Genomic DNA, 17235 nt, shown 5'->3' with positions numbered 1-17235 from the left:
TTTATCCATAGGGGTTTCAATGCCGGCTTTTTTGTTTGGGTGAATTCGAGACAAAGTCGATTCAGAACTGCTCACCCACAATAGCGATGGTGATACATATCTGGCTCTAATAGACATAGGGTGTCCTTGCTAGATAGACTGTGATTTGGAAGCGTGGAGCTCGGCTGTTTTCAGATCGTCGTGTCATACCCTATCAGTGACTGCGAAAAAAGGCTACAGAGGGTGCTGGAAGTTGAAAAGTGTCATAAATACTGAGATGTAAACTAACCCCCTAGAACCATCGCCCTACGCGTAGCTAAACGTAGAATCAGTGAGGTCTTGAGCTGGGCATATGACTCAGTGTCGCCCACACGAACAGTCACGGTATTTGCCCAGTCAGAGGGACTTTTTGAAAGGATGCTCTTGCAAAACCCTCCTTCAACATCCCACTCGGACGTGGCCAGCAAGAAGGAGGTGAAAAGCTGTGTAAATGTGCCTATCACGTAGGATTCGGGTAGGGCTAGAAAAGTGAAGTGTAATTAGGGTCACCATTATATTCTTTAGCTGGTGTCAATGATCAATGTATGCTCATGACACCTAGTCGATTGATCTACAGACATTACTAATATGGTTCGAGTTTCACAGCGCGACTACGGATACGAGTACGACTTGTATGGCGAATCCAATTTCCGATCATGACTACCACATTTTCCAAGGCTATGCTGATGGTAATAAACATTATAAAAGGGCCTGGTGCGTCGCTTGGAAGGTGTATTTCGTCTATCGCAGAAAGATCAACGGTCCTTATAAAGCATACAAGTTCAGTAAGCCATGTGGGCCCTCAAAGCAGCAATCACCTTCGGGCTTCTCCTGCCCCCAACACTGGCTAATCGCCTTTACCTTCCACCGGTCTACCACAATGGCAGTGTCGAGGTTGAGGGCCTTTCTGTTCCCGGCAACCTTGACGGTTTTAAGATGGGAACGCCGGCGAACAGAAGTTCCTTTGACTTTTGGTACTTTGATGCCTTTTCTAGGAATACTAGCGCGGCCATCAACATCGTCTTCTTCAACACAGGCGACTTTGCTGCGAACCCGCACCCATTGACGGTTCAAATCTCTGGAACCTCGACAACGGTACCCAATTCTCCGGAGAGGCCCTGGCGTCCGGAGGCGCTCTCATGACCAATGACGAAGGTGGAATTACCGGAAACTGGCTCGGCTCGGGGGCCAGCTTCCACGGTACCAACCTCGAGAAGCCTAACGTCGAGTACGTGGTGAAACTCAACTCACCTAACATGGGTGTGCAGGGCACGTTTCGGTTGAAATCCGTCAGGAACTCCCCGTCTAATTCAGTTATTCTCTCGACAACTAACCTATCCATATCTGCAGCGCGCACCACCCCACTATCCTTGCAACCCAAACGTCGATGGTCTAAACACCCTCCTCTTGCCCCATCTCCATTGGTCAAATGCTGTTCCTGATGCTCAGGCCAACATCGACCTCACCATCAACGGTACCGAATTCAAAGTGACTGACGGTGTTGGTTACCACGATAAGAACTGGGGCGACGCGTCTGTCATCACCAGTCCCAAATACTGGGACTGGAGACACGCAAGCCTAGGCCCCTACTCACTGGTCTGGTACGATCTCCTCGACTACAATCATACGGAGCATGTCTACGTCTATATCTCCAAGAATGGCAAAATCATGCACAATAACTGTGCCGAAAAGGCTGTCGAAGTGCGCCAGTGGGGTGCGAATGCCACATACCCGCCCACTAGTGGTATTGCCGCCAACGAGGGCTTGACTGCTCGGTTTGATCTAGGTGGTGGTCAGGCCTTTGTCGCGAACCTAACCAAGGAGGTAATCATTCACGATCAGATTGTGTATGCGAGGGCGTTGGGCTCTGTCACCGGTGGAATTGAGGGACAGGAGCAATACCAGGGCCGGGGGGGCCTACGAGGAGTATGTCTATGGGCTGTTATACGGCAGGTCTTGAGGACATAGTGTATGATGCTTTCTGGCATTATTTTCTCAGATGCTGTTGGACGTACTTGGTCTTGCGATCGGACATGCTCTCTGCTCGGAGCGAGGATGAGAATCAGGAAGGAGTAGGTGGATCACAGGGTGCTCGGAGGATATGATTAACCAATAGGAGATACCAGTGTCAACATGTGTTAGATAGCTTAATTCATATTTTCGCCAATTATACTGCTCAGGACTGACTAATGATGTGAGCGGCTCAACCTCGAATGTCCCTAAGAGACACCTTGCCATGTACTACTTCCTTTGTTTCGATCCCTCGGCTGAGGAGGATAGGGCTCGGTAACCATTGATAGGCCTCTTATAAAACGGAATGATAGAGGGTGTGGGAATGGGTTGGTGCTTATTTCAACTTATTGATGTAGTTTTGAGGCTAGTAAAGGCCGGGTACGCTATGAAGTTCTACATCCCCACACTTTCTCAGTACCTAGCAGTCAACGGGAGATATAAGTTTTTGTTTCTACGAGGCAGTACGAAAACGAAAAAGAAAACGCCGGCATCCCTGTGTACTTTCTTCCCACGACTCCCGATCCCCCAGCTCTGGCGGATGTTCTATTGGTATGGTGATCGGGGATCACCGATCATCGCTTGACCGACCGTTATCAACGAGTAACCTTACAGGCAAGGCTAACAATCCTCAATATATTGGCGAAGTCTATAGTCCCAGGTGGAATAGCACGTCGTGATCAGCACCGTCAGTGAAGTGGTCATCCTCACATCCGAGGCATGTCTTAATTGCAGATGTAATTGATCACCGCGTCGGCACGGAATTCCTGGTGGCGTCTTATTTTTAGTCGGCTTTTCAGGGGATCCTTCATTGAAGTGCCCACATTGCCAGAAAGTCCATGGTAAAGCTCTTAAGCTTTCCCTAAAGTACATCCAAGGGGCCATACTTAGATATTATCCACTACTATTAGGGGGCCCATTTCATCTCGGACCCACAATACGAGTACGCTGAAGATGCAATTGGCTGCTATGGAACCCCACTGAGGGTTGAAAATGATCCATTAAGTACAGGAGTCGAGGGGTTAATTAGAGCAAAATGTTAAGAATTGTTTATACGAAGGTCGAGGCAACAGAATCCCGGCATTTGGTATTGGGAGGTCATCCTCACTATATTCAACTGCTAAAAAAAGTGTTGTCCGGAGCATCAGGCATAGTTACACCGGTGCAAGTTTTATATTCAACTCCAAAATAAACATATATACCAACAAACACTATATAGTATAAAAAGAAACAGCAGTAACGACACCAATGCTAATGTACATACAAAACTACCGTAAACCGATATCTCACACCCCCATTTCCAATTCACTATACGCCTTCACCCCAAGCACATTGGCTGGATGAAGAAAATGGAAAACACTCTGCACCACGAACATCGGAAGGGTATCAAACACATACATAAACACCTCATGACTGGCAAGATACCCGTCATTTCCTTGACAGAACTCAATGATGCGAAACAAACACCGAAGAATAATCAGCAATGACACTCCAAACAGGACATATAACAATGGCCCATACGGCATTGAAAGCACTCGAACGCGTTTCAGCTTCTGCACCCGTTGGTGGAAAATAACAGAGAGAGAGAAGAATCCACCGAAGAATATCAACTGCACGAAGAGTCCCACGATGGTCACCTTCTGGCCGAGACTAGACATGGAAGACTTGGCCATCATCCCACCGCCGGAAGCTTGCATCAGGAACGCGATTACATCCCCTATCACGAAGATTTTGGTGACCTTGTGCGGTGAGATTATGGACAGTTCAGGAGAGCGAGCGAAGAGGACAATGCGGCCGTATATCATGTAGATTGTCGCTGCGTAGAGGGAAGGGGGCAGGAGGATGCAGACGTTTTGTCCGATGTAGGGCCCGATGGCGGTTTTGTCTTTTGCTGAGACGGCGCGGAACACGTAGCCTACGGTCATCACTGGAAATATTCCTGTCAATCCAATGCGGCTGCACGGAAGGGGAGAGGGACTGTCTTACTGATCGCCCCCACGACGAAGGTTGTGAAAAACCAACTACGTAGCTTCCATAGCTGGAAGATGTGGAAGCCGGTGCTCGCGCCGTAGCAGACCAGGGCGATGATTGCTGCAGCCACGCTAGGGCTGTAGTGATAGAACGCGTACTCACTCATCGTGAATGATTATGAAGATGAGGCCACGATGGAACTCTGAGCAGGGCAATAAGGGGAAAGTGTCTTGATGGATGAGTGAGGAAGTCAGACAAAGACTGCATTATATAGGGCTCTGTAGAAATTATCTACGCCACCTTTGCCTTGAGATAGACCCACCTACGGAAGTACTAGTTCGTTCTACTCCGTAGTTTAACAGTATATTGAGAACAAACTACTAGCTTATCTGCTGCATCTTTTGTAGATTATCCACCCTAGGAACGTTGAACCCTAAGTAACCAATGATATTGCATCCGTACTCGTACCCTTCATGCAAGTGGGCCTAAAGCGCCCTTTTTACCGCCCTCGTTTCAAAGAAGCATTTAACGAGCAATGTTAGAAAACACGCCGATTTTGCACAATTTCAAAAACATTCTAAAGACGATAGTGGCCAAAGCCATGTTCTGGAGGGCGATAGTCACCGGCTATTCCTGTCTGATGCGAGCCACCAACGAGAGAGTCGTAGAATAGAATATGCATCCTAGGAATAAAATACCAAACACTGCGCTAATTATTCTGCAGGAAAAGCTTGACGACAGGTCATGCCTAGCTCCTCCATCGGCCACTTAAGCCAACCCCGAAGGGACGGACTAAGATAACCGTATACCTCCCGCAGCAAACCTTCGGGCCACCGACTAATCCAATATGTGGGCCCTCCAGTTCTCAGAAGTATACATGAGTAACCAAAGATGACCAACGCATAGGGGTTTTTCCCCGCTAACAATCTCCCATACTCATCTCCAAATGAGCATACCCATCCAAAGAAACCAGAATGAGGCATTTTGGACCACTTAATCAATTCATTTGCAGCACTGCGGTAGACAGCAATCTGTTCTGGCGCAAGCGGCATCGTTTCAATATAACCCACAAAGTCATTCACACATGACTCGAGCTCTAGCGGCCCGTTGCTCGAGGGCTCGCTATCAAACATTATCCCTAAAACGCCCGCCTTGATGTGCGCCCAGGTCGACAGCATGATTGTGCGAACTCCTTGAATATGCATAATCCAGGGAGCAAGAACACCCGCCCCTCTGTATAAGAGACTGTCCTGGTTATACGACGTGCCAAGTTCGAAGACAAACCCAATTGCCGAGACAGCATAAAGAGCATGACAATTTGATGGGGAGATATCTGAGAGAGCCAATGAGGAGCCCTTCAAGGCTGCCTCATACTGTTGATAACCGTATGCTATGTAACGCACTCCCGGCGAGCCTTTGCGGCATATATGCAGGGCAGACACAGCCATGATCATGGGCAGGAGGAATCGGTGTTCGAAAGCTATCCCAGGGACCTCAACTTGCCATATGTATTGAAATTCAGGTTTAACAGAGAGGGTGAGATATGTAGCTGTCGAGTAATGGTGAATGAGTCGAGATTTCAGCACATCATCGTCGCTTAATGATACCTGAGGCTGAAGAGACAAACTGGACTGAGCCTGAGAGATTGAGGGTAGAGCCCCGGCATTCCCGATGTTGGAAGGGGAGGGGGAAGAGCTAGCAGTAGTAAACGTCAATGAGTTGCAGTCGTCCATTGCTTGTGATTCAGCATAGTCGCACTCTATACGGTGTTGGAGACAGTTTCTACATGATGGTTTTTGTTCGTCGCACTGTGCCGTCCGTTAGTTTGTAGTATGGTCAATAATTCGTGCCTTTATTTACAGATCCTCGTTAGGATGATCCATGCTAGCAGGCGAACCAACTAAACACTTTTGATGAGGAGACTCTTATAGACCTCACCTTTATCCTACGCCTTTTGCAATTTGGACACCCTGTTCTTGTTTTCCGATGTGATCTCCTGGCCAGGGGCATCATGGGGAACCCTGATCGCAGGACCAGGCATATAGAGAGCGCGCAAAAGCACCAGGACGTGGCAAAATAAATTAAACGTCCGTGATGGCGTTTGGAAGATACCCCTTCCTTAACTGACTCCGATCAGCCAAGGAACGCATTCATTATCTAGCTAGGTGCATGTAGCAATATACAGCTAAAGGGAAGTGGATACTGAGATGAAGTGCCAGCTGAGCGGAAATCGAATCACAACTAATTATTTTTTTTCGCTCCTCGACTTTTTCTGCCGGCAGTATTAATTCAACTCCTTCTACTTGAACGATCTCATTTAATTAATCTCCTTATATTACTGGGTAAAATTACGTAGTCTGCTTAGACTATTGAGTGTTCTCATATCGGTAACGCACGTAGATTTATTTACTCTGTCTATTTAGGCTGCAGAGAGATTGAACTAGGGTTCTCCAGTGCTGCTGATAAAGAGGAAGGCGGTTACTGAAAGAGCGTGAGTGCCAATTCTAGAAATTACAGCGAGACTCCCCTTCGCTCTGGATATCCTATATGAGGTCTTTCCCTTGCCCCCCCATGAGAAGCTCAATCAAGTGGTACCTTATTAACTAGGAATTTCGGATACGCCGTCGAATGCCGAGTACTCTGGAGGCCTTTGATTGAAATGCGGCCCCGCATAGGTTGAAGGGTTGTCAACAAGCTTTGCGTCGTGTACATGGTCGTTATAATGGGGCAGTGCGGTTTCTCCCTCGTCCGCGGCCACAGGGTCCGATAACACCTGAAGGCTAGCGCTGGTCGAGGGGTAGAAAATGAGGACGATTGGAAGAGAAAGACGAACCTACTAGCGATAAGAATGGTACATGGGGGTAGGTAAAGAGAAATGGGTCACTGACCGAGGACAGATGACCGTCTGGATTTGACAGGGTGATTAAACATTGTATCGAATGTCTAACCTGGAGGACCGTTGTCGCAACACTTTGTAGACACCGTTGGGTGGACTTGGGTAATTGAAGCATCCGGGAGCATTGATACCAGCATCTGTCGTCGGTACTGATATCCATCTCTTCCCAGGTTGGAGGGTCAAATTCATCCGTTAACACCTCTCGTGATCGAGAAGCATATGATGGGTTCGATACGGTATGCGCTTCGATGATATCCGATCGAATGGATTTCACATTGAGGCCCTTCAGCAGAGGAACGAACCGATAGGTGACCCGGATATGGCCGCCGAATGGGACAGCCGGGGTTGGAATGCTGACATTGTATATTAATTTGTTCGGCCAATTGTTCTCAATGCTCTACCTAGTATTGGCTTCGGAGGATCTTACTTTCTCTCATAGGGTGAATTACTTACCCTCGGAACAGTACGCAAAGGCAGGTGGTAGACCTTTCGAATGGTGACCTCCCTCGACGTGGTTACACTCTCGCCTTTCCGGCCATAGATCTGTGCTCTCAACCGATACCGAATATAACAGTCATCCACGCCGGTCATAGATTCCGGTAATCGGCCTGGAAGACACATTTGGAAAGGAAATTCATAGTTTCCCGGCTCCAAGGTCGTGGAGGATGATCCGGCGGAAACCCGCAGAAAGCTCCAGACATCGTGATGGAAAGGCAACTCTTTCCAAAATGCTTTGCAATGCCGATGTGAATCGCTGGGGAACGTCGCGTCCCAGCTGCAGCATATATTGGGTGAGTGATGGCTTACTCCTTAATATGGGGTTTGGTGAACATAGCACATACTTTATATAGTAGCGGCCCTCAAGATGTAGCTTGACATCGCTCACGCGCGTAGGTTTATTAAGGCACAAAATAACTTTTCCCTGGGCATGGCCATACTTAACCGTATGCCCTGCTGCTGGGATCCGAATGGTGTTTTGATCCAACCTGCAAGGGTTAATAACTGTTCATCCTTACGTACCGTTCAAGGCTAGTGGCGCACCTAATATCAAAGTAGATCGGTTCTATCTTTCGCGGAGAAAATGATTTAAATAGTTTACCCATCATACCTGTCCGGTCTCACTGCAGATGCGACTGAGTATGCATAGTCTCCCGAGTGTCTATCAGAGCTTCAACCGACTTATATGACCCCCTTCTCCGGGGAGGGGGGAATTGAGAAACCCATCTTGGGTTAGGTCAACTTTTACGGATATTTTCGAGAGGCTGACGTGATGAAATGTCACTCTTGCTTGAATAAAACTACGGAGTACAGCAGGGATGCTGAAGTCCATGCAAAAGAAGAGGAAGGTAGCATTCCATTCCACGCGAGAAATTCTCGAACGTGGCACTTCCACAAAGGGGTAGAATCTTATCAGGGTCACATGAACATAAAATATAGAAAGAGGCAAATTGCAAGAACACTAACTAGTAGGAAGTGAGGTGGACCAAACCCATCAATGCTCAAATAGGAGGATATGCCCAGTATCATAAATACTAAATAGCAAAAGGGGTAAAAGTCAAAAAACTATTGACCCAAAAAACTGGCGTTATTGCTCAATTGCCCTGTTGGATTCATTAGCCAGTTCATAATACGTAATCTAATGCATAACTATCCTGCATAAACCTCGGCATAAGGGCAACCCCGGATCTCGATCTGCACTCAGGAATCATGGTCTAGAGGTGGAACTATTGAGACTAAAGAAAGGATCTGCACTTTTTCCTGGGCGTTATTGGAAGGCCAACCTTATATTACTTAATGATGAAATTACCCCCTCCGAGTGGGAAGGATATTTTCCTGCATTCCCAATCCCTTACTGTCCTGGGCATCTCTTTCCTTCGTCAGTCACATATCGTAGATCCTCTATGATTGCCCAGCGCAGGCTGAGAAATATCACTCTCAGCAATGTCCCAACGGCCTCCACCGGCCACTGTTGATTCCAATGCAGATGATGCAATCCCGAAGAAGAGTTTCCGACTCCCCGCGATCCTCGATCACTTCAATGCGCGTGAGCTCAAGGTCTTCTTCCGGTGCTGGGTGGCCCTCTGGGTGGCGAGTCTCTTAATCTTCATCACCCCATCGTTGACCAGTATTGGTACCGCTACATTTTTCGCGAGGTAAAGCTTGCCCGATAACCGATTGTTGTACCCTCCTTTTGAGCGCATATGTGCTCTCGATCGCAATGCTAAGAGTGTGACGGAATAGTCTCGTCCTCTTGTTCAACCCGCCGTCCGGAATCGTTTTCATTTACCTCTTGGGAGCTTTGACTCTGTTCATTGGAATATGCCTAGCTTGGGCATGGGGCGTCATCACGATGAAGGCCGCTTACGCGGCCAGGCCAGCAGCAGACACACAGGCCCGACTTGCATCGTTGCAACAGACGGCGGTAGCCCAAGCCAACGCGACAGGATCTCCGACTGCCAGTGTGGCACAGCAGCTAATCTACGATGGCTACATGTTGGACACGCGGGTTACAGCGATTACATTCTGTCTCATCTGCACCTTTATCTACTTCATGGTAGGTAATTATCGTCTATTGTACAAATGGACGAGTGAAAAAGCGTAATAACCATTGGTAGGCTCGACTGCGCGCTAGTAATCCCAAAGCCACCTTGACCTCGATCTTCGGAATTATCATCTCGGACCTTTTTCTCAACTTCACCCCCCTTCTACCCTCGTTCTCGGGAACGCTACCTCTGACGCTCGTCAAACCAGCCGCCATCGGTGTGGGACTTGGATTTGCATGTTCGGTGCTCTTCTTTCCGCGATCGACCTCTCATGTGGTTCTAGATAGTATGGAGGATATTGTGGAGCTGCTCAAGCAGCCACTGAGGTTCACCTCCGTGACGCTAGGGAAGAAAGCGCAGCAGCCGGACGTTGACCGACTACACAAGACACACGCTCGGATTATCCAGGAATATCGAAAGATGGAACCCGGTTTGGCCTTTCTGCCATTGGACTTCTCAGTGGGCCGCTGGGGTCCCGAGGAGGTCACGTCCTTCAAGGAGCCGATGCGGCAGGTCGTGGCAGCCATTCTTCTTTTGCTCGAATTCCATATCGGTCGAATCCATGGCGAAGTTCGCACGGAAGACATCCTTCGCGAACACGCCGAACAGACAAAGGAGGTCCTTATCACGGACGAGAAGCAGCCCCGCAGGGTTGGAGCCCAACAACTGTCCCAACTCGCGGAGGTGCTAGAAGGTTTGCGCAGCCCGGACAGCCAGGAGCTGCCCCAGGAAGTCGTGGATGAACTAGTCAACACGAGCGCAATGGCGATCGACACGTGTCTGGAAGGGTTAGCGGTGACGAAGGAGTGCATCCATATGGTCAATTGCCGACGATGGGTGAGGCGAGCGTCCCCAACAGAACGCGAGGATCTGTACCAGCGAAGTCAGACAACACTTGAGAATCTCCGCAAGGCTCACAGCAGCTTTCTTCGCGACATGACCGAGCTCTTGATTGGTCATTTTGCACCTATGACAAACGGTGAGCCCCGTGACCAGCGCAAGTTAGGAGCACTCGTGGTTGGGATGGTCTATGAAGAACACGTCTGTATTACAATCACCCGTACAGAGGCTCTCCTCGCTCGCGTGTCGACTGCTTTCCACGACTCGAAAGGAACCAAGCTGTGGTGGCCAACGAGTCTTCGATACGCCGCCTCCTGGGCGTTTCGGAAGAAAGCGAAGGCACCAACAACGACGACGGTCGTGGAGGACGATCCGGACGAGGCAGAGGACCTGACCAAAGCTGCTCAGGAAAAGCTTCGGATCAGTCGTGGATACCGACCGAAGCTCCGCAGCCCCTTAGGACGAGCCATTTTAGGAACCTATCATTGGGTTACTTCGAACGAAGGCCTCTTCGCCTTACGCATGGTTGTTGTTACGATCGCCCTCGGCATCCCCGGGGTCATCCCTCATACTGCTGGGTTCTATTACCGGGAAAAAGGTCTTTGGGGGTTGATCATGGCGCAAACCGGCTTGCTTGTCTACATGTCTGAGTTTACCTTTTCGACTCTCAGCCGACTGGTCGGGACAATTGCTGGCGGTGTTCTAGGGCTTCTGGCCTGGTATATCGGCTCGGCCAATGGGCCTGGCAATCCCTATGGATTATCAGCCGTCCTGGCTGTGATGCTTGCCATCTTGATCTGGATCCGACTGTACCTGCCTCCGAGCTTGCTGCAAGGAGGAATTATGGGCGGTGCCACTTTTATGCTCGTAGTAGCATATAGCTACGATGATACGTGAGTCCACCATCGACGGCACCGCGTGCCACTCCCTTTGCTAACGTTTTCAATCAGACACATTCCACAGTACGGCAACCCGGGAGTTGGCTATACGGTCTTTTGGCGACGGCTACTCCTCGTGCTCATCGGAGTTGGCGCCGCGACGATTGTGCAGTTGTTTCCCCGTCCGCCATCAGCCGCCCGGCATATCTGCAAGACCTTATCTCACACTGTACGAACGTTGTCCGACCACTACGCATTGCTCTTATCGTGTTGGGGCCGCTCCCGCCACGATGGGCGCGTCCTTGCCGAGCCGATCTCCCTTCAGTTGACCGAAGGATTAGTGATGCTAGACGGGCCTATCGATATGCTGCGGTTCGACTTCTCTAGTTCCCGGTTCGACAGCGAAAGCCTGGGCCGCGTGAAGCGCCTTTGCCATATCATGAACCGTAGTCTGGGGCAGCTTTTGCTGTTATCCGGCACCCTCCCGAGCGAGTTTCAGCATCGACTCGCGCAACAAACCGCCCTGCTGGATCACCAGTGCATTGGTGAGACCATGGCTGTTCTGGGGATGTGCGAACAGGCGCTGAAGACTGGCGATGCATTGCCTGAGATTCTCCCCACGCCACTGGTCAGACGCGCCTTTGACTACTGGCAGTCTCACCCGGCAGAGATTGACTTCTCCCCTGACACCGTGAGGGATGAAAATTACCGTCGCTTCTGCGTGGCCTTGAGTGCGTATCTGAAATTCCTGGGCACGATCGATGAATTAGTGCTGGTCATTAAGGGGGTTTTGGGTGAGGCGCATTTGGTTTCCCATGAATTGGGAAACTTGGTTTAATCTGGTACATATTGAGGTGTTGGCGATTTGTTTTTAGAGACCACATAGAATAACAAGCCTAATAGACTATACAAGCTCTCGCGTGGGAGTTTAATTAATTCCAATCGCAGTGTCATTAAGCCTTCCATTCAATCGATGCTACAACATTAGAAGTTTTGAACATTATCCAGTCCGTGATTATTGATAACTAAGTATGCCCCGATAACTACCTTTTGTTTTTTTTGTTTTTTTTTTTTTTCCCTATTTTCCCTCCCCTCTTATCATGCATTCGGGGTCAAATGAGGAAACGACTGGGCTTGTCCGAGTATCGACTGACATGTTACGGTTAAGACTCACTCATCTTTAATGGTAACTGAGACTGTGCCCATAGTACCGGACCTTTCCCAATCCCCGATATTAACTTTATATCTCGGGTCATGATTGAGCATCGAGAATCTATTCTGTCTTCCCGACTGCATCGGAGCGCTCCATGCCAGTGTGCAGATCCGGGTGTCCTTCACATCATCGATGAGATCGAATGTTCCCTGGGTTCCCGACATAGAGTCGGTTTCACCACATGAACAGACTTCTCTGATCCCGCCGTTGTGACGGATGATCATATCATCCACATCGTCGGCTGTCATGATATCACTTTGATCACCCTGCCGATAGAATTGTCCGCTGAGCCAGCGTCAGCCACATAAAAAAATAGCAGACGTCCGCGGTCCATACCTGTCCAGGTGGGCATTCTCGATGCGCAGATCAAACTTCATGCCATCTTCGATTTTAATATCGACGTACTGGCCGAAAGCGTCCGCAGGCATGTCGACTCAAGGGGATATACAGTACAATGCTCGTCGATAAGAATAGAATAGTGAATATTATGATGTTTGTCGATCACCGATACAAAGCTCTCCTGTTTCAAGACAGGCCTGTTTGGGGGGGAAATAGCATAAGTTATTTAAGTAAGGTGATGATGCACTTATGACCGCGACATTGAAAGCTTCTCCGCAAGAACCGTGGAACGGCCTGCGGTATCTCCACCCCCGCATGCCTGTCATGGTGGACGTCTTCGTATCCTCAGTCCCAATAAACTCGCGGAAGGTGGCGACGTATTGTAGTGTGCAGTCAGGTGATACCGAAAGAGCCCCAGAAGTTGTTTCGTTGTTACCTCATGGAAAGTTGGGAATGAAATCTGCTTTAGAAACGTAGCTGTTTCCAACATCCGAGGTTGCCAAGACCTTCATCGTATAGAGAGCTGAACCGGTGGCCTAGAAAGGCTAGTTTTGCCAGAAGGAGTCATCCTGTATCCCTCGCTTGAGTTGTTCGGTATGCTTGCTGCGTGTGACTCATATGTCGACGTACAATGTCTCCGATATTTAATCTGTATTATCATCCTGGAAGAGAGCTGAATTGAGTTCTCAGCATTCCTGTGTTGTAATCAGGAAGTGGAAGAGCCCTTTCGTATCTAAATTGACACCCTCTCTGTTTGATCTACGATCCCCGTTCGGGAGACCCTCAAACCTATCCTAAGTTGGCCCCGTGGACGACGACCGCAGCCAAGAGATAACTCCAAAAGTATGGCGGATCAGGGCAACATCCGAACGCAACTCCGCAACCTTCCGGTTCTAGAAGGTCCATTCGCCAAGGTGAACTTTGCCAACTTTCCTGACACCCCTCAGGATGCTTTCAGACGGTGGTTGGACGAGGCGATCATGGCCGGCGTTAAAGAGCCCCATGCCATGACGCTGGCCACGGTTGACGAACAAGGTTACCCAGACGCTCGGGTCCTCATCCTGAAGAATGTTGATGATCGTGGCTGGCACTTCGCCGTCAAGGCAGATAGCCCGAAAGCTCAGCAGCTGGAGACCAATGGACATGCCGCCCTCACATTCTACTGGCCTCAGGTCGGTCGGCAAATCCGGCTGCGCGGAACAGCTATGCCGCTGCCAGAGGCTGAGTGCAGGGAGGACTTCGCCGAGCGTCCGTTCAAATCGAGGGTGAGCGCCATGGCCTCGAAGCAGAGCCAGGTGCTCCAGGACCGCGAGGAGCTTACCCGTCGTATTGCAGAGGTAGAATGTACCGCATTGTCGGGGCAAGAGGACGGCTTCCAGAAGTGGAGAGTGTATGCCGTTACGCCAGTGGCGGTTGAATTTTGGCAAGGGTCAAACGATCGCCTTCATTATAGGCTACGATATGTGCCGGGGAGAGAACAGGGCCATTGGCAACGGGACCAATTGTGGCCATGACATTCTCTACGTCGCCGAAACGTCACAAATCCGAAAACGGAGTGACAAGACTCAGCCTCGCGCTCCATGATAGCCAAGTATTTGACAAAGTCAAGCCGTCGAATAGCGATGAGAAGGCTGTCCGTAATTGAAAATCATAATTGAGTAGAGTTCTTTCAGATCTGCTCTGTTTGAGCCCGGCCTCATCCATCCGCTTAGTGCATGACTAGTACGTTATCACCGATGATCTCGGAGAGATCCGTGATCCTCTGCGACGAGCCCCTGTAGCGTTTGCGTTCTCATCAACGTGCCAGGCCAGCCTCTAGAGGAATGATCCACCCGACAAGGGCACGCTTTCAAACAAGCAGCTCCCCAGAAGGGGAATGTCTGAGCTGGCGATAGGAGCCGGATAGTGTGACGTCACGACCTGAACCTGAGGGTTTCCGATGCAAAGCCCTGAAGTCATGAACCACAACGCGACCCTGACAGACCATCCTGTGCTTGAACAAAAGATCCGGACGATTTTGGGGGCACAATCGGTGTTCGATTGTAACCACAGGAACTGTTACTCGCCACTATTGCAACTACGCGTGTGGCGTACCGATCGATATCTACCATCCACCTTGAAAGCCAAACCACAGGCCCAGGCCAATCATACACAGGGGAATTAAACACCGAAAGAAGTCCTACAGATTCACTGAGAAACAAAATCCTACCTGACTTCCTTCCTACGGTAAAGTACGACGCGTTCCTCGAACATCCCCGATTGGGAGTGGCTTACAATTCAGGTCTGTGATTCATGGCGGCTCCGTCCCCCGACAATTTATCAGCCCAGCAGCTGGCAGACATTTCGCCGATCGGCACTGCTGTCCTCAATTCACAAGATGAGATCCTGTTCTTAAACCGCCGGTTCCGGGACCTGATGACCTGCCAATCGAGCAGGGCGTTCGACAGCTGGTCCCAATCTATTGCCCGGGGCGACTACGACCGGGTGGCGACGGCATACGACGACGCATTGAAGGCCAACACAGCGCTGCGCATCGAATACCGGACATGCGACGAGCCATGCCAATGGCGCCTCCTCATGCTAACGCCGTTCGGCGAGGAAGAACTGCGCGGACTTCCTCTCGGCACCGACGGGGGTTCCTACTGCACAATCACGGATATCACCGAGGAGAAGCGGGCGGAGATCTCACAGAAGAAGATCGCCGAAGAGGCACAACGGCGGAAGGAACAACAAGAACGCTTCATCGATATGATTAGCCACGAAGTCCGGAATCCGCTTTCCGCCATTCTCCATTGTACCGAAGACATTTTGGAAGCCGTGCAGCAGAAGGATCGACGGGACATCCGGGTCGAGGACATTGCGCAAGCGGCGGAAACCATCAGTCTTTGCGTTGCACATCAGAAGAAGATTGTCGACGATGTGCTGACGTTTTCGAAGTTAGACGCAGAAATGTTTACCTTACTACCGCGGCGCGTCCAGCCACGACAACATCTAGCCATGTCGCTAATGATGTTTCGACCGGAACTGCGGAAACATGACATCGACTTCGAATACAAGCTGGACCACTCCTACGCCGACTGTGGAGTCGACTGGGTTATCGCCGATCTCGACCGCATGAGTCAAGTCCTCGTGAACCTCGTCTGCAATGCGATCAAATTCACGGCCAAGGCGGGCGACGAGAAGAAGATCTCCGTATTCATGGGCGCCTCCAAAGTGCGCCCGACGTCCTACCCACCCAACGTGGTCTTCTTCAGCTCCGGTGAGTCGGCCCTGCGGCTCAATGCGACAAACCGGCCCGAGTGGGGGGAGGGTGGCGTGGCCTACATGATGGTCGCCGTAAAGGACACGGGCATTGGCATCAGCGAGGAAGCGCAGAAACGGCTCTTTGAACGATTTAATCAAGCCACCCCGAGAACGGAGTCGATCTACGGCGGGTCGGGGCTCGGCCTCAACGTCAGTCGAAGACTCTGCCATTTACACGGGGGCGAAATCGGCGTAAGCTCGAGGGAGGGTCACGGAAGTACATTCGGCTTCTTTTTCACCGTTCGTCGAAGCGTCGAGAGCTCCCCGACCAAGCCGCCTCGACAAGAACAGGGGGCGATCGCTCAGTTATGCCGGGACGTCCAAGCACTCAGCAGCGAGGTGACGGAAGGGACGACCGAGATTGTCAATCCAGCCATTCCCACCAGTCCTGAGATGACCCATGTGAAGGAAGTCTCTCCCAGCGCGTCCAAGGACAGGACCTGGCAGCATACCGCCCAAATTGCCTACGACGCCGGCGACACAGAGGTGATGCGTCACAGTCCTAGCACAGTCCAGTCCGCCGACCGACCACAATATCTCCAGAAAGAACCATGTCAATCACCACGGTCTCAGCCCGGCGCAACCAAAGAACGACGGGTGCTAGTGGTAGAAGATAATGTGATCAACCAGCGTATTGTGGCGCGTAAGCTCGAGTCCTTGGGGTTTCGGGTGACCGCGGTCAGTAACGGGCGCGAGGCTCTGGATAGGGTCCAGCAAGGTACATTCGACTGCATCTTAATGGATCAGGCGATGCCGGTGATGGACGGAAATTCGGCGACGCGAGCCGTTCGCGATCTCGAGAAACATGGGATGGCGCATGTCCCGGTTCTGGGCGTCACTGCAAATGTCCGGGCGGAGCAGCAAGCGGAGATGAAGGCGGCTGGCATGGACGACATTATTCATAAGCCATACAAGATGCGAGACCTCTGCGACAAGATTCAGCAGTTGATGGGGTGAGTTTTTCGATCGTCGGTTTGGTTTAGTTCAGTTCAGTTTCAGTTTCATATCCTTGGGCGGTGTCTTTTTTCTGCCGATACCCGAAAAGAGCTTAGAGGATTTCCCCATAACGGGTCTAGCGCGATGGAGTCTTGGTGACCTTTTAGACGTTCAATGTTGGACATTCTCCTGAGAGAAGAAGGAAAAAAATTAAGAATCAATACATAAAGAGAAGGACAGACAACGAGGTTATATCATGAGCCCTCCTGTGACAGTTGAGAATATGTA

The 17235-nt window shown here is 50.4% G+C and overlaps 7 protein-coding genes across 7 annotated transcripts; 3 read left to right on the top strand and 4 right to left on the bottom strand.

Moving 5' to 3' along the window:
* The first annotated feature begins 779 nt into the window (after window positions 1-779).
* On the top strand, window positions 780-2409 carry BDV38DRAFT_243125 (uncharacterized protein). The gene is made up of 2 exons (XM_032054177.1): window positions 780-1307; window positions 1369-2409. Exons 1-2 carry the CDS (start codon window positions 1158-1160, stop codon window positions 1984-1986), a joined length of 768 nt encoding a protein of 255 aa, XP_031915311.1. The 5' UTR covers window positions 780-1157; the 3' UTR covers window positions 1987-2409.
* Window positions 2410-3314: 905 nt separating this feature from the next.
* On the bottom strand, window positions 3315-4165 carry BDV38DRAFT_281412 (RTA1 domain-containing protein; the record flags this gene model as incomplete). Its single annotated transcript, XM_032059538.1, has 2 exons — window positions 3315-3955; window positions 4015-4165. The coding sequence occupies 2 exons, from the start codon at window positions 4163-4165 to the stop codon at window positions 3315-3317; spliced, it is 792 nt and encodes a 263-aa protein (XP_031915310.1).
* A 547-nt stretch (window positions 4166-4712) lies between these two features.
* On the bottom strand, window positions 4713-5732 carry BDV38DRAFT_281411 (uncharacterized protein; the record flags this gene model as incomplete). The annotated part of the gene is made up of 1 exon (XM_032059537.1): window positions 4713-5732. The coding sequence occupies one exon, from the start codon at window positions 5730-5732 to the stop codon at window positions 4713-4715; it is 1020 nt and encodes a 339-aa protein (XP_031915309.1).
* Window positions 5733-6598: 866 nt separating this feature from the next.
* Window positions 6599-7998, bottom strand: BDV38DRAFT_281410 (arrestin family protein; the record flags this gene model as incomplete). Its single annotated transcript, XM_032059536.1, has 5 exons — window positions 6599-6832; window positions 6888-7292; window positions 7349-7670; window positions 7738-7881; window positions 7937-7998. The coding sequence occupies 5 exons, from the start codon at window positions 7996-7998 to the stop codon at window positions 6599-6601; spliced, it is 1167 nt and encodes a 388-aa protein (XP_031915308.1).
* A 649-nt stretch (window positions 7999-8647) lies between these two features.
* BDV38DRAFT_243121 (uncharacterized protein) lies at window positions 8648-12016 on the top strand. Its single transcript, XM_032054176.1, has 4 exons — window positions 8648-9048; window positions 9137-9449; window positions 9511-11171; window positions 11229-12016. Exons 1-4 carry the CDS (start codon window positions 8837-8839, stop codon window positions 11992-11994), a joined length of 2952 nt encoding a protein of 983 aa, XP_031915307.1. The 5' UTR covers window positions 8648-8836; the 3' UTR covers window positions 11995-12016.
* A 219-nt stretch (window positions 12017-12235) lies between these two features.
* On the bottom strand, window positions 12236-12913 carry BDV38DRAFT_55692 (aegerolysin family protein). Its single transcript, XM_032063548.1, has 2 exons — window positions 12706-12913; window positions 12236-12654 (listed from the first exon to the last, which is right to left on the bottom strand). The coding sequence occupies exons 1-2, from the start codon at window positions 12795-12797 to the stop codon at window positions 12327-12329; spliced, it is 420 nt and encodes a 139-aa protein (XP_031915306.1). The 5' UTR covers window positions 12798-12913; the 3' UTR covers window positions 12236-12326.
* A 640-nt stretch (window positions 12914-13553) lies between these two features.
* BDV38DRAFT_270090 (uncharacterized protein) lies at window positions 13554-16968 on the top strand (the record flags this gene model as incomplete). Its single annotated transcript, XM_032057082.1, has 3 exons — window positions 13554-13973; window positions 14050-14243; window positions 15144-16968. The coding sequence occupies 3 exons, from the start codon at window positions 13554-13556 to the stop codon at window positions 16966-16968; spliced, it is 2439 nt and encodes an 812-aa protein (XP_031915305.1).
* Between the last annotated feature and the right edge of the window lie 267 nt (window positions 16969-17235).

This window comes from Aspergillus pseudotamarii (assembly GCF_009193445.1).
Source record: "Aspergillus pseudotamarii strain CBS 117625 unplaced genomic scaffold BDV38scaffold_17, whole genome shotgun sequence".
NCBI lineage: Eukaryota > Fungi > Ascomycota > Eurotiomycetes > Eurotiales > Aspergillaceae > Aspergillus > Aspergillus pseudotamarii.
Note: the sequence above shows the minus strand (reverse complement) of the source record. Positions and strands in the feature narration are given on the sequence as shown.

Excerpts from the sequence above, each read along its gene's own strand:
- BDV38DRAFT_243125 (XM_032054177.1), top strand. The coding sequence starts at position 1,158 with ATGACCAATGACGAAGGTGGAATTACCGGAAACTGGCTCGGCTCGGGG. Across the intron at positions 1,308-1,368 it reads GCACGTTTCGGTTGAAATCC|CGCGCACCACCCCACTATCC; the intron begins GTCAGGAACTCC and ends CCATATCTGCAG.
- BDV38DRAFT_243121 (XM_032054176.1), top strand. The coding sequence starts at position 8,837 with ATGTCCCAACGGCCTCCACCGGCCACTGTTGATTCCAATGCAGATGAT. Across the intron at positions 9,049-9,136 it reads ACCGCTACATTTTTCGCGAG|TCTCGTCCTCTTGTTCAACC; the intron begins GTAAAGCTTGCC and ends GTGACGGAATAG. Across the intron at positions 11,172-11,228 it reads GCATATAGCTACGATGATAC|ACACATTCCACAGTACGGCA; the intron begins GTGAGTCCACCA and ends GTTTTCAATCAG.
- BDV38DRAFT_55692 (XM_032063548.1), bottom strand. The coding sequence starts at position 12,797 with ATGCCTGCGGACGCTTTCGGCCAGTACGTCGATATTAAAATCGAAGAT. Across the intron at positions 12,655-12,705 it reads GAGAATGCCCACCTGGACAG|CGGACAATTCTATCGGCAGG; the intron begins GTATGGACCGCG and ends ACGCTGGCTCAG.